This window comes from Triturus cristatus, chromosome 1_2, assembly GCF_964204655.1.
Source record: "Triturus cristatus chromosome 1_2, aTriCri1.1, whole genome shotgun sequence".
Classification (NCBI taxonomy): Eukaryota; Metazoa; Chordata; class Amphibia; order Caudata; family Salamandridae; genus Triturus; species Triturus cristatus.
In genome coordinates, this window is record NC_140580.1 from 66673741 (window position 1) to 66687969 (window position 14229).

Below are 14229 nucleotides of genomic sequence, written 5' to 3' on the forward strand. Positions count from 1 at the left end.
AGGAGTTCCCACAGTTTCGACCGATTCACTCGGTCAAAGGCCGAGGATAAGTCCATAAAGGCCAGATGTAACGTCCCTTTCTTAGCTATAGTATATTTACCTATTAAAAGGTAAAGATTCAAGCTTTGGTCTATGGTGCCACGGCCCTTGCGGAACCCATATTGTAGGCACGAAAGGGTGTTGGTATCCTCCAACCAATCTGTTAATTTACCTAAAACTACTCGCCCCAGGACTTTAACTGCGGAATCAATGAGTGAGATGGGGCGATAACAACTAGGGTCCCCTCTGTTACCCTTTTTAAAAATGGGTATGATCACTGACTCGGACCAAGTGTCCGGAATGCCTGCGACACAGACCCTGTTAAAAATATTCATTAAAACTGTGGACCACGTCTCGATGTCTGATTTAAAAAGGTCCGAGGGGACGCCATCGGGACCCGGAGCCTTATTGCTCGTCATCTTGCCGATGGCCTCAGCCACCTCGCCCTTGGTTACGAATAAAGTATATTGTTTTGTAGTGGGAAGAGGGGGATTTAATCCACCATTCATGCCCACTTCGTAGACTGACTTGAAGTGAGAGTGCCACTGGTGAACCCCAATACCGCAATCTAATTGAGTGTTACAGGAATCGCGAAAGAAAGGTTTATTAACGACAGACCAGAACTTTGCACTATTGCGAAGGACGTCAACGGAAGAAAGTTCCTCCCAAGCGTCCTCCCGGATCTCCTTTTTCCTAGTAGCCAAGGTTTTAGTATAATCTTTCCTGAGTTGAGCTATGTTAGACCGATTCAAAGGTTTGCTGCTCAAGGCCGCCCTCAATTTTCTGTTGGCCAGAGAACAGTTTTTGTCAAACCAACCTAACTCTGCCTTGTCCATTGTTTTCGCTGGACACCGAAGATCAGCTGAGATCTGGGAGCAGATTGCGGAATACGCCCCTAGTACTTCCATGTTCCCTGCTTCCAAGTCAAGGCACGTGGTCAACTCAGGGCCAACCTTCTTTTTCAAATTTGCAAAGAAATCATCGGGGATGACTTTGTCCCATCTGATTCTGCGATCCTGATCAGTTGGGCGAATATGAGATTTGTCCGTTCTGTCGGCGACTATAACAGGTTGTAAAAAAAGATCAGACAAGATAAGGACCACAGGATTATGGTCACTGAAATGTGTCCAGACTGCCGAATATTCCTTAGTCCTGTTCCTCAATCCTGAACTGATAAAGATATAGTCGATCACAGAGTATTTCCCATTCCCTTTAAATGTTGGGATGTTCTCATCCACCATGGCAAGGAGTAACAAGCCATGGTCAGCAAGAATTGTTTCCAAAAGAGCACCCTGAGAGGAGTGCTCAAAGTGGGCCTCCCGTGATTCAGTTGGGCCTAAGGGATCCCCCAGATAACACTTCTCTGGGCATCTGTGAATATTAAAGTCGCCCATAATAATAATAGGACAAATTATCTCAGTTTTCTCTCTAAAATTAGCCAAAAAACAATGTAATGCGGTAAGATGCTCAACCGTGGTGTCTCTGTAAAAAGAGTTGTAAAAATTAACAATTAAAAAATTACTACCCCCATTGAGGGAGATCTGAACTGCCAAACAGTTACATGAGCCTGTATCTAATTGAGTCAGCGAGCCAGGAATGCTAGCTGAGATCAGGGTAACCAAACCTCCCTTGGCCCTCCCCATATGAGACGGTACGGCAGGTACAAAAAAACTTTTATAACCATCTAAACTCAAGGTGTTGTCCGTGTCCCAAGTCTCTTGGAGGCAGATTACTTCGCCTGAGCAGATAAGATCTCTCCAGGCCGGGTCATCTGTCTTATTTCTCAGCCCTGCTATGTTCCAGGAGACCAATTTAGTTAAAGGGCCCGTGGGACCATTACAAGCACTATTAACTATCAAAGGTACCATGTCTGGGACTGCTGGCTGAGTTTCGGACACTATACTTAGTTCTTGCTGCCCTAGTCACTCGTTGTCATCCAGGGTGGATAGGGCAGAGTATCTATTAGAGATAGGGACGACATAGTCAAGGGGGGTGCAACTCTTTTGGAAGTTATTGGTCGTCCTTGGGTCAGGAGCGGGGGGATAGAAAAAACCCAAGGGGAAGACATTAACATAATCATAATGGACTCTGGCAGAACCTGCCTGCCTCAGAATGTCCTCAACCAACCTGGGAGATCTGAAACTTATGACAATACAGTCACCGTCTAAGCACTTGTTAGTCTTACCCACCCAAGGGACTCGTCTAATCATCAAAAAATTACTATGTAAATGTTGCCCCAATACGGTTTTATTTGACAAATAATGAAGGGCTTTGTTTTTTAATGAGGACCAGTGTTCACTGTTCCCGTCCACAAGCTTAGGAACATTGGCTAAAATAATAGAGTAGGGGCAGGCCTCAGGAGGTAAGTGTAGTGTCGAGTCCCTCCCTGGGGGCCGACCCGGGGAACAAATCCTCCCCCTTAGGTTCAGCTTGTGTGTTACCCTACCCTGAGATATGTCTTCAACAATGGGAGGTTGGGAAATGGTAGAAGAGCCTATAGCTGGTGTAGTGCAAGGAAGTGTAGGTTGATGGTGTGTAGTGATCATAGAATCCAGCATATTGTCAACTGTAGTTGTACACGCATTTAGGGAATCAGCTACCTCAGGTCTTAAATCGGCATTTAAAACCTTAGTTTGGAGGTGTGACTCGATTTTGGTGATGCGGTCCTCTATTCGTTTCAAAATAGCCATTAACGGTACAGTTAATAGCTTAAGGCGAGCATCAATGATGGTCGCTATATCTGACCCTATATCTAACCCTATACACTTGTTACCAGTGTCGGGGCCCTGAGTTAAACAGTGGTTGACTCCCCCGCACGTTGACTCACCAACTAAACGAGGAATACTAAGGTTAGCCTGTGGCAACCCCTGATCAGGATTGCTCTTTCTGGGGATTTTTGCCTGTTTCCGTGCTCCCAGGGAGTTATTTGCCTTTCTTTTACCTGCCATGGTTTTACCCCCCTTAGATAGCTGATTAGAAATGCCTCTTGATTGTCTAGTTCTAACAGCTACCGGAGAGGGGGCAGGACTAGGATTGGATAACAAGGCAGGTATAACTAAAGAGGTCTCCGCCATTTCAGACCCATTTTGAGACATACTAGGGTTGGCATCATCAGGGAGTACAACAGCTGCAGTGGTCGTAGGAGGGGTACAAGATGCGACTAACCTGGGAGGTTCAAGTGATAGTCTACGTTCCACTAACGCAATTTCTTTTACAATAGCAGATTCAGCATGTTTTAGGTAACTATCAAGAGTTCCCAAGCCCCCAGTCCTTTTACAAATTTTAGAGTTCATTCTCCGCTATGATAGAATGCAGATGCAAGCCGTGGGAGATGCAGCCAGCCACCAGGAATCGTCACTTCAATCACAACAGGAATATTTGTCACAGTTTTACCTAATGCGTACGGTCTGTTTGCAGATAGTAGATGGTGTCCCGCGATCACATGCCAAAGAGAAGGGGCCCGGCCCAGCCTCACTCGGCCTCTGAGGGCCTAAGAGGGCCCGCCCTTTGCCCGGGCTTAGCCCGGCGCCGCCCGCGCGCGTCCCGCGATGCGGGAGAAGCGTCGCGCTTTTATGCGCCTCCGGGCGCAAGGCACTCTGGGGGCTGTGGTCTCCGGTCTCCGGTCTCCGGCCGCGAGAGATGGCAATGGCGGCGGGGAGACACAACGAGGAGGTCCCCGGTAGCGGCGCCAACAACACCAGCCCCAAGACACAAAGAAAAGTTCACCAGCAGGTAGGCAGCGTTCGAATTAATCAGGGTTCCCGCTCTGCAACACGAGCGTCGCGCTTTTATGCGCCTCCGGGCGCAAGGCACTCTGGGGGCTGTGGTCTCCGGTCTCCGGTCTCCGGCCGCGAGAGATGGCAATGGCGGCGGGGAGACACAACGAGGAGGTCCCCGGTAGCGGCGCCAACAACACCAGCCCCAAGACACAAAGAAAAGTTCACCAGCAGGTAGGCAGCGTTCGAATTAATCAGGGTTCCCGCTCTGCAACACGAGCGTCGCGCTTTTATGCGCCTCCGGGCGCAAGGCACTCTGGGGGCTGTGGTCTCCGGTCTCCGGTCTCCGGCCGCGAGAGATGGCAATGGCGGCGGGGAGACACAACGAGGAGGTCCCCGGTAGCGGCGCCAACAACACCAGCCCCAAGACACAAAGAAAAGTTCACCAGCAGGTAGGCAGCGTTCGAATTAATCAGGGTTCCCGCTCTGCAACACGAGTGTCGCGCTTTTATGCGCCTCCGGGCGCAAGGCACTCTGGGGGCTGTGGTCTCCGGTCTCCGGTCTCCGGCCGCGAGAGATGGCAATGGCGGCGGGGAGACACAACGAGGAGGTCCCCGGTAGCGGCGCCAACAACACCAGCCCCAAGACACAAAGAAAAGTTCACCAGCAGGTAGGCAGCGTTCGAATTAATCAGGGTTCCCGCTCTGCAACACGAGCGTCGCGCTTTTATGCGCCTCCGGGCGCAAGGCACTCTGGGGGCTGTGGTCTCCGGTCTCCGGTCTCCGGCCGCGAGAGATGGCAATGGCGGCGGGGAGACACAACGAGGAGGTCCCCGGTAGCGGCGCCAACAACACCAGCCCCAAGACACAAAGAAAAGTTCACCAGCAGGTAGGCAGCGTTCGAATTAATCAGGGTTCCCGCTCTGCAACACGAGCGTCGCGCTTTTATGCGCCTCCGGGCGCAAGGCACTCTGGGGGCTGTGGTCTCCGGTCTCCGGTCTCCGGCCGCGAGAGATGGCAATGGCGGCGGGGAGACACAACGAGGAGGTCCCCGGTAGCGGCGCCAACAACACCAGCCCCAAGACACAAAGAAAAGTTCACCAGCAGGTAGGCAGCGTTCGAATTAATCAGGGTTCTCACATAAGAGGAGTTGCAATTCTAATAAAACAAGGTACATTATGTACAATGGGGAGAATTCAATCCGACGCCTCGGTGGATTGTTGCTAAAATATTTCTTAACAATGTAGAGACAATCTGTGTCTCTTTTTATGGTCCAAATGTGGATGATCCCTCGTATTTACTTAAACTTCAATCAATCCTGATGTTGGAGGAACCTCCTTTAATTCTAGGAGGGGACTTTAATGTGTTGTTAAACCCCAAAATAGATAGATCTAATCTAAGCCATTATGTAGGAGCCCCTAAGGTTCGTAGGGCACTTCTGAATTTAATCCATGATCTTCAACTAGTTGATTCATGGAGGGTTAGGGAGGGTCAACGTAGAGGGTACACGTTTCAGAATAAGAAACTAGGTCATTCCTCGAGGATAGACTATCTATTTGTAGATAGTCTGTCGCAAAGGGTTATTGAGCAGATTACTATCCTACCTAGCCACATATCAGATCATGCCCCTCTAGTTTTAAAACTCTCTAGCGGTAAAGAACGAGGGCAGACAAGGTGGACATTAAAGAGGGTAATGCTCAACAACCCTGATGTAATACTAGCTATTAAGACCCTTTCCGTCGATTTTTTCCCCAGAAACCTTGGTAGTACCTCGTTTTAATGTGGTGTGGGATGCGTATAAGGCCACTCTAAGAGGGTCCCTCCATGGATTAATTTCAGGAATTAATAGAGAGGAGACCAAAGTCTTAAAAGATCTAGAAGGGAGAATCGGCCAGCTTGAGTCTGCCTGGTTGTCCCTCTCCTGTGATCCTGAGCAAGCCCAACTGATTTCATCAGACCTTGATAATGCGAGACAGGATTATAGGGTGATGTTGGATAATAAATGCAGGGCACAGTGGGAAGCATCTCGTATGGAGAATTTTGAATATGGGGAGAAAGCCGGGGCTCTGTTGGCCTGGAAGGCTAGACTTGATAGATCTAAAAATTATATTAAAGAACTGGTGGTAAATAATGAAGGAGAGATCTCAAATAGAGTCGAGGACATGCAAACATGTCTGCTATCTCTGTTTTCTGATTTATATAGGGAGGGGTCTGTTCCAACCCTTGAAGCAATAAGAGCTTGGCTAGGGGATAAACAGCTCCCAGCGTTATCCTCGGAGGATAAATTATGGTTAGATGCTCCTATCTCCGAAGAAGAAATTCAGGAACAGATTAGAAGATTAAAGAATAAAGAAGCGGCTGGTTCCGATGCAATACCAAGTGAGATCTATAAACTCTTAGTGGAGGAACTAGTCCCGGTCTTAAAGGTAATCTTTAACTCTATTTTTTCGATAGGAGGCAGGGTCCCTGCATCATGGAAGGAAGCCATTCTGGTTCTGATTTTGAAGCCAGGCAAAGACCTCACTAAGGCAGATTCATATCGACCAATCTCCCTGCTGAATGGCGATTATAAGATCTTTGTCGGCATTCTTGCGGGGAGACTGGCAAAACTGGTCCCGAAGTTGATCCATCAGGACCAGAAGGGTTTTATGGCCGGAAGACACTTAGATGATCTGACTCATATACTGCTAGGTAATATAGATCTTGCGGTACAAAGACAAGTTCCCATGGCCTTGGTCGCGCTAGACGCGGCCAAGGCCTTTGATAAAGTCTGTTGGATCTATTTGTGGGTTGTTCTTGAGGCAATGGGATTTGGCCCGATTTTTATTGAGACCCTTCAGAGATGCTATCAGGGGGCCTCGGCCCGGATACTCCTGAATGGGGTGCTTACCTCTGTTTTTTACATCCAACGAGGGACCAGGCAGGGCTGTCCACTGTCCCCATTGTTGTTTAATATTTATATTGAACCGTTGGCGCAAGCGATCAGGTTAAATAATCTAATAGTTCCCTTTCAATCTGGTCCCTATAGCTCGAAATTAGCCTTCTATGCGGACGACCTAGTAGTATATACTGTTAATCTGGAAATCTCGATTCCGGTTATAGAGAATCTAGTGGCCTCATTTGGTGCTGTCTCCGGGTATGAAGTAAATAGCTCCAAAACGGAGGTCATGTGCTGGAACATAGACAATTGGAGTGGGAAGGTCTCTTCTGAGTTTAGATACTTGGGAATTACAGTGGTTGCAGATTTGGATAGAATCCCGCAAATCAATTTAGATAGAGTTTCCAAGGAAATAGTCCGTCTCTTAAACAAATGGGGAAATCTTCCTTTGACGATTTTTGGCAAGGTCAACCTTGTAAAGATGATCATTCTCCCGAAACTCTCTTTTTTATTCTCCACCATTCCGTTGTCATTTTCATTGAAGGGTATTAATAAAATACAGGGTAGGATCGGGAGTTTTATATGGGGCGATAAGGGAGTAAGGCTCTCATGGAAAAAGCTCAGGCGTAGACTCCTTAAAGGAGGATTGGCTCTCCCAGATTTAAGCCTTTATGCAGCAGCCTTTCATTTCAGGAGCATACGAATGTTGTTGGGGAAGCTGGATGAGTCTAGCTGGGGCAAACTTTTAGCTGATATGGTGAGAACTGAGGGAGGGGATGTAGGAGAGGCTTTTCTTTACAAATTTGGTTCTCCTAGATTTTTCAAGCGGGTTAGACTAAAGATATTGAGGGCTGCTCTAGAGGTATGGTATAAGGTGAGATCAAGTTGGGGGATTGGTTATTTCTCAGATCTGGCTCCTATTTGGGATTCCCCTGGCACTCCTCTCTGGCTTAAGGATGCCCTAGCCATCCCAATAAAGCGTGCTGGTATCTCTGTCTGGTCAGATCTGCTGGATGGTGAAGGTGTTTTACCCTGGGAATACCTAAGAATCAATATAGGTCCTGGTTTGTCTAGATTCAAATATCTCCAGATAACTTCTTGGTTTGGGGTGGAAAAGGAGAAGGACGAGATAAAAGGAAAGGGGGAAATTGAGAGATTGTGTCAGCAAGGGCCCCTAAAGAAGGAGATTTCGGTCTGGTACAATTTACTTCTAGCGGCAGATGACATCAAAATACCCAAGGCGATTGAGGTATGGTTTTCCTCCAACTTGGCCCCCCAAGTCGATGCCCTCTTTGAGCCTTCCTTAAAAACTCTTTATAAATTTATAAAGCCAGCCTGCTTAAAGAAAAATCACTTTTTCGTTATAAATCGACTCAACTACACGCCCTATAAGATCGCTAAGTTTGCCCCCCTCCCCCCTCCGAAATGTCCAAGGTGTCATACCCCGTTAGCCAACGATGAGCATATTTTTTTCCAATGTCACAATCTGGAGGCTTTTTGGAATGAAGTGGGGCTATCCCTCCGGGACATTTTTAAATTCAAGGTGGAAGTAAATCTCTCTTTGGTGTTTTTTGGAGCCGATGGGCATTTCACTAGCTCTGCCACCGAGCAGGATAAAGGGTTATTAATGTACATGATATTATTGGCACGGAGAGAGATCTGCAAGAGATGGAAGGATCCACTCCCCCCGAAAAGAGAAGATTGGCTGAATGCGGCATTCAGTATGGCTAGGCTGGAGTATGAGCGCTCTGTGGACAAGGTCTTAAATATCTGGCACCCGTTAATGAGTTGGGGTCGCTCGTTGAGCCTGTTACCATCAGTCCTATGATTACACCATATCCCTGAGAAACATCAGAAGGGATGGGTCTGGTGACCCCAAGCAAGCGCGGTAAGCCACTGGGCCTCCCCCCACTCCATCCTTATTTGCTGCCGCTTGATCAGGTGAGATGAGGACAAAAAAAGAAAAAAAAAAAAAAAAAAAAAATGAAGTTTGACGCACATGATGTGAATGAGGTGCACAGTTAAATGCTGGTGGTCTCAAAACTGCCCATTTTCTAATAATTTGGCATTGGTGATTAGAACATATAATATGTGAAAAATAAATCTAGATATAGAAATCCTGGCCAATTTCAGTATAAAAAGAGGCCCAAAAGGTTAGCGGAGGACATAAATAAATTGAGAATTTTAAAGCCTTTACAATTACAGAAGACTACCAACCTAGAAAGAGACTTAACAAATTATCACAACAAGGTGACCTACTTGCACTTATAAGATAACTACCATACTGATTCAAGCACTAATATTGTCACTATTCAATATACCAATGGAAATCAAGACACAGATTTATAACCTTATTAGACACCTTGTTTGATTCAAGCCAAGATCAAACAGGTCAAAGTTATTTTCAGAAACCCACTCCACAGTTTTTTAGAAATAGGAAAAAGAGGGAGAGATGTGGGTAGAGGTGGAGATGGTCTGATATCAGGAGAAATCAGAACACAGTGGCAGATTTACAGATGAGGCTCCCATTCAAACATCTCAAACTATAATCTCTCAATGGAAGAAAAGTCCTTGCTAAATAAATGACTTTTTTTCTTCCCAGCCAAAACTTGATACAGTGTCAACACTAATGAGTGAAATTTGACAGTTTTTGTGAAAAGTGAGTTACAAAATCCATTTTAATAGTCAAGATATCCAAGAGTCGAGAAAAACCACAGGGCTTCACATCAATCAATCAATCAGGTTTCTGGTAAAGCGCGACTACTCACCCATTAGGGTCTCAAGCCGCTGAGGGCGGGAGGGAGGGGCGGGGGGGGGGGACTGCAGTTCAGTCAAAGTGCCAGGTCTTGAGGTCCTTCCTGAATTGGGGGAAAAGATGGTGATTGCCTGAGATGTAGAGGCAAGAAGTTCCAGGTCTTCACAGCGAGGTAGAAGAATCTTCCTCCAGCCATGTTCTTGTGGATCTGTGGGATGGTGGCTAGGTCAAGTTGTGAAGAGTGGAGATGTCTGGTGGGTATGTGGAAGGAAAGGCAGTGGTTGAGGTATGCAGATCCAGTGTTGTGGAGTCCATTGTAGGTGTACGTGAGGAGCTTGAATGTAATTCTATTGCTTACCGGGACCAGTGGAGGTCTCTCAGGTGGCAGGCGATGTGGCTGTAGTGAGGGATGTTCAGGATGAGTCTTGTGGAGTCGATTGGGATGTTCTGCAGTTTCTTAAGGAGTTTTTGGGTAGCGCTGATGTAAAGTGCGTTGCCGTAGTCGAGTCTGCTGCTGACGAGTGCATTGGTGACCGTTTTCCTGGACTCGGTGGGGACCCAGTTGAAAATCTTCTGAAGCAGGTGGAGTTTGGGGAAGAAGGAGGACGAGCTGACGTTGATTTGGCAGTTCATTGAGAAAGGAGTCCAAGATGATGCTGAGGTTTGGTGCATGGCCCATGGGTGTGAAAGGGTTCCGAGTGCTGCGGGCCACCAGGATCATTCCAGGTGAAGAAGGTAGAGCCCAGGATGAGGACTTCGGTCTTGTCTAAGTTAAGCTTGAGGCAGCTGTTCTTTATCCAGGTGGTGACTGCCTTCATCCCATTATGGAAGTTGCACTTGAAAGCTGTAGGTTCATCTTTGAGGAGAGAATCAGCTGGGTGTCATCGGCATAGGAGACAATATCCCTGGCTTCTGACGATGGCTGCAAGTGGGACCATGGACATTTTGAAGAGGGTGGGGCTCAGGGAGGATCCCTGAGGCACTTCACAGCTGATCTCTGCAGGTTCTGAGTAGAACAGTGGAAGTCTGACTCTCTGTGTTCAGCTGGTGAGGAAGGAGCAGATCCATTCCAGGGCTTTGTCATGGATGCCAGTGTCATGGAGTCTTGTGCAGAGGGTGTGGTGGAAGACGGTTTCGAAGGCGGCTGAGAGGTCCAGAAGGATGAGGGCTGCAGTTTCGCCTCGATTGACGAGGGTGCGGATGTCATCTTTAGAGACGTTGAGAGCAGTCTTGGTGCTGTGGTTGCTCCTGAAGCCCAACTGGGAGAGGTCCAGTATACTGTTCATTTAGATGAACTCACAGAGTTGGACGTTGATGGCCTTCTCGATGACTTTGGCTGGGAAGGGGAGCAGAGAGATGGCTCTGTAGTGCTTGAGGTCCGTTGGGTCGGCAGAGGGTTTCTTCAGCAGGGGGTTGATCCCTGTTTGTTTCCAGTCTTCAGGGAAGGTGGCGGTTCTCGATGGAGCAGTTGATGGTGTGGCAGAGATCTGGGGCGATGGAGGTTCCAACTCTGTTGAAGATGTGGTGAGGGCAGGGATCTGAGGAGGCTCTGGAGTTGATGCTCTTCATGATAATGAGGGTGATAATGAGGGTGTCATCAGAGGTGAGGATGGTCAAGTTTGGCAGGCTCTGCTGGGGTCTGGAGATTTTAAGAGAACTAGATATGATGCAAAAAAAAGGATTATATCAAACATTACCTTATGAAACGAAAAGAGGAAGCTCTACAAAGGTTAGCCAAGCTCTAAGAAGATTAGCCAATAAGTCTGATATAATATTAAAGCCAGCAGACACAGAGAGAGGTATCGCAATAGATTGCGATAAATGCAATGGTGAAGTGGAAAGACATGAATGAAGCACACCTCTGTAAGTTAACATCTGATCCATCACAAGAGATCCAAAAATTAATACTCAAGATCACAGGGGAAGGTTTAAGCAACAACTGTATTTGCAAAAAAGAATTTTAATTCCTTAACAAAAAAGACATACAATTCAATGCAGTAACTTTGAGGGTTGCAAAGCGAAACTTCAGACGTGCAATTTGGGCAACCAAACTGATTAAAAAATTACAACTCAAGCAATTTTTGGAGCATGGTCAATGCCTTGAAAAAGCTCACCCAAGGGGAGCTTGACTCCAATATTTATGAAGCCGACTGGGTCACCTACCTTCAAGCACACTTCAGCCATCAATAAACACGTAGTCTTGTGGTTAAAGGTCGCCTGGAGATCTTCAGAGCCATCCGAGTCTGCACAGTAGGCATCGCGCTCAAATGACGGTGGCCACTTCCGAACTCCATTTTGAATACTGCGGCCTAGTAGGCCCGAATGACAACTTAAGCAAAGATAAACATAAAAGTAATTAATATATGGAATTGAAGATTCTAATGTTTAAACCCACACTAACCCCAATATATATTAGTATTTGCCTAGCTTATAGCAACATTTAAAGCAATAATACTCACCATTCCGCAATACCAAGAGCACAAACCATCACAAAAGCAACATACATCATGCAATTTTCTATTTCAACACATCCTACAATTAGTTTGTGTATCACAGTTAATCCTTAGACTTATTAGCCATGCAATTAGCATTTTAGTCCCACGTGTATCTTATGTTTATCAAGGTGCATGTGTTAGTTAATCATAACACTCCAAACAATTAATACAGGTTAATATTTAGAATGATTATGTGATTAGTCTTTTTCATGCAAATAGAGAAGGTATACAAAATGTTGCTTTACCTGCTCCACCAGTATATCAAGGTAAGTGAACACATACACATGAATGTGCAATAGTGAATCACAGCACAGATAGCAAAACAGACAGTGAGACGCATAAATCATTTAGCAAGCCCCATACTTTAGGACTGTAGATCCATATTACTAATCAACCGCGGTAGGCTCAATGAGGATTCACACACTCACCCCAAGAGGAGGCATATTGCCCCCCATAAAGTGCGAGGTGGGATCGTCTCTGCTTGCTTGCTCTCAACCGGGCATCCTGGGCCCCTAAATATTCCACAGCGAGCCCAGACCGGCAGCACTGATGGGAAATTGTTCTTCTGTGTCCAGTGTAGTCAGAGAGGACTGAGTTTAGGCCAGGATCTCTAAAATGGGGGACAAGCACACACAAATGCATGAGCGCGCGTGCACACACACGCGGACTGCAAAGGAGACTGTGACTCGTTTATCTGGCGTGGAATTTCTCCTCGCGGACCAAATCGTGGAACCCCAGAGCAGCGGGCCTGGATGAAACGGGGCACATTTCGGCATCTTAAATGTAGAGTTTTTTTAACCCCACTCCGATTTATACAAGCTAAGCGGCACAACAGTCAAGCACAACAAGGGATTACTTGTGATGAAAGTAGTTAAGTCGGCTGTCATTTGCATAACTCGTCCGTCTGAGTAGAAGTAGCTACTCAAGAAAACTTACATCTTCAAGTGTCCCAGCATTGACCAGTCACACTGGGAGAGGAGAAAGTGTTGTGGCGCAAGAAAGGAGGGTTCTGTGTGTCCCCCCGACATGGCAAGAAGGACGGTGAACCTTTCCTGCGACTAGCTCGGGACAGTAGTAAGCAGTAAGCACTGTGGAGTTTTCACATGAAAATAAAAACAATATATTCATGATAAATTAAATAACTGTCTGTGACACTGTCAATCCTGGTGCTTCGAGGAGGATGCCAGAGAGCCCTCAGAATGCCTCCCGTCATGTGCCGTGAAAGACGCATGCCATTGGCTCGGGGGATGCTTGCACTGGACTCCTGTGATAGCTTCAGGGCCGGAGTATGCTTTTGCTTTTTGGAGGGTCCCAAGGGGGTTGATGTTTTATTTTGAGGTGAGGCCTTCTTGAAGCGGTTTATTTATGCAGAGGCAGGTTTTGTGTCAGGGACTAAGTGCTCATTTCATTTCAAAGCTTCATGGTCACTCATGGATGTTTAAGTCAGTCAGGTCCATGGCCAGGCCCATTCATGACTCATTCATTGCAAATGTTACAGTCAGTTACCTCACCTCAGGAACCTGTCCCACCCACGCGCACATTTGTACTTGTTCCAGGACCGTGTCAACATCCTGAGTGGCGAACCTGGACGCACCTGGACGCATAACAAAACGTCGGAATACACTGACTCGAACAGAGTACAAATTAATTAAGGCCCATTACTTCGCCTCTTAACATTCATTTTCCTGGCGGCACAGTAATGGAGGTTCATTTGATAACGAAAAACTGCATGATGAAGAACATTTTGCAATAAAAGACAAAGAAAAGCACTTGATCTGCGTAGCTGCAGCATTAATCATTAAAGCAACACAGACTACCATGGCTCGGGTCAACGCAGATCAGACTCAGAAGAAGAACCATAGGAGTCAAGGGCCTCTGGGTCATACAAATAGTGAAACACACACACTTTTCTAATGCACCACTTAACTTAACATGGAGGGACTGAACAATATTATATTGACAATATATATACAAAATCTTACACAAACCTTGCTACTTACACTCTTCTACTCGTCACTAGTCACTGACAATCACAGTCACTGTCTATTCTCGAATGATCGCGACTCGAGTCCAGTCAGTCGACTACACGTGCTCTCGTGCAGAGGGGGAGGAAGGGTGACTGGCCGTCCCGGTTTGCCCAGCAACGGCAGAATGACCAATGACTGCATGGCTTAACAATAAGCCATTACAGTGATTGGGCAATGCTACGTTTGACGCTGGGCGGGTCGAACGGACCCTTCCACCCCCGTGGTGCCAAGTCAATCATGCCTCTGCTGCTCAGAGACTAGACTGGCAACCGCGCAGGTACTACATGCTGCAGCAGCAGCCAATCCTGACGCTGCTCTAT

At 46.8% G+C, this 14229-nt stretch overlaps 1 protein-coding gene across 1 annotated transcript in view; it reads right to left on the minus strand.

Annotated features, from left to right (window-relative positions):
* The window catches only part of LOC146866807 (scavenger receptor cysteine-rich domain-containing protein DMBT1-like), a 731947-nt gene that overhangs the window by 95127 nt on the left and 622591 nt on the right, over window positions 1-14229 (minus strand). The window contains exon 5 of the mRNA XM_085617711.1: window positions 602-1410. Within this exon, the coding sequence (XP_085473837.1) occupies window positions 602-1410 (809 nt within the window). The remainder of the gene's footprint in view (window positions 1-601; window positions 1411-14229) is intronic.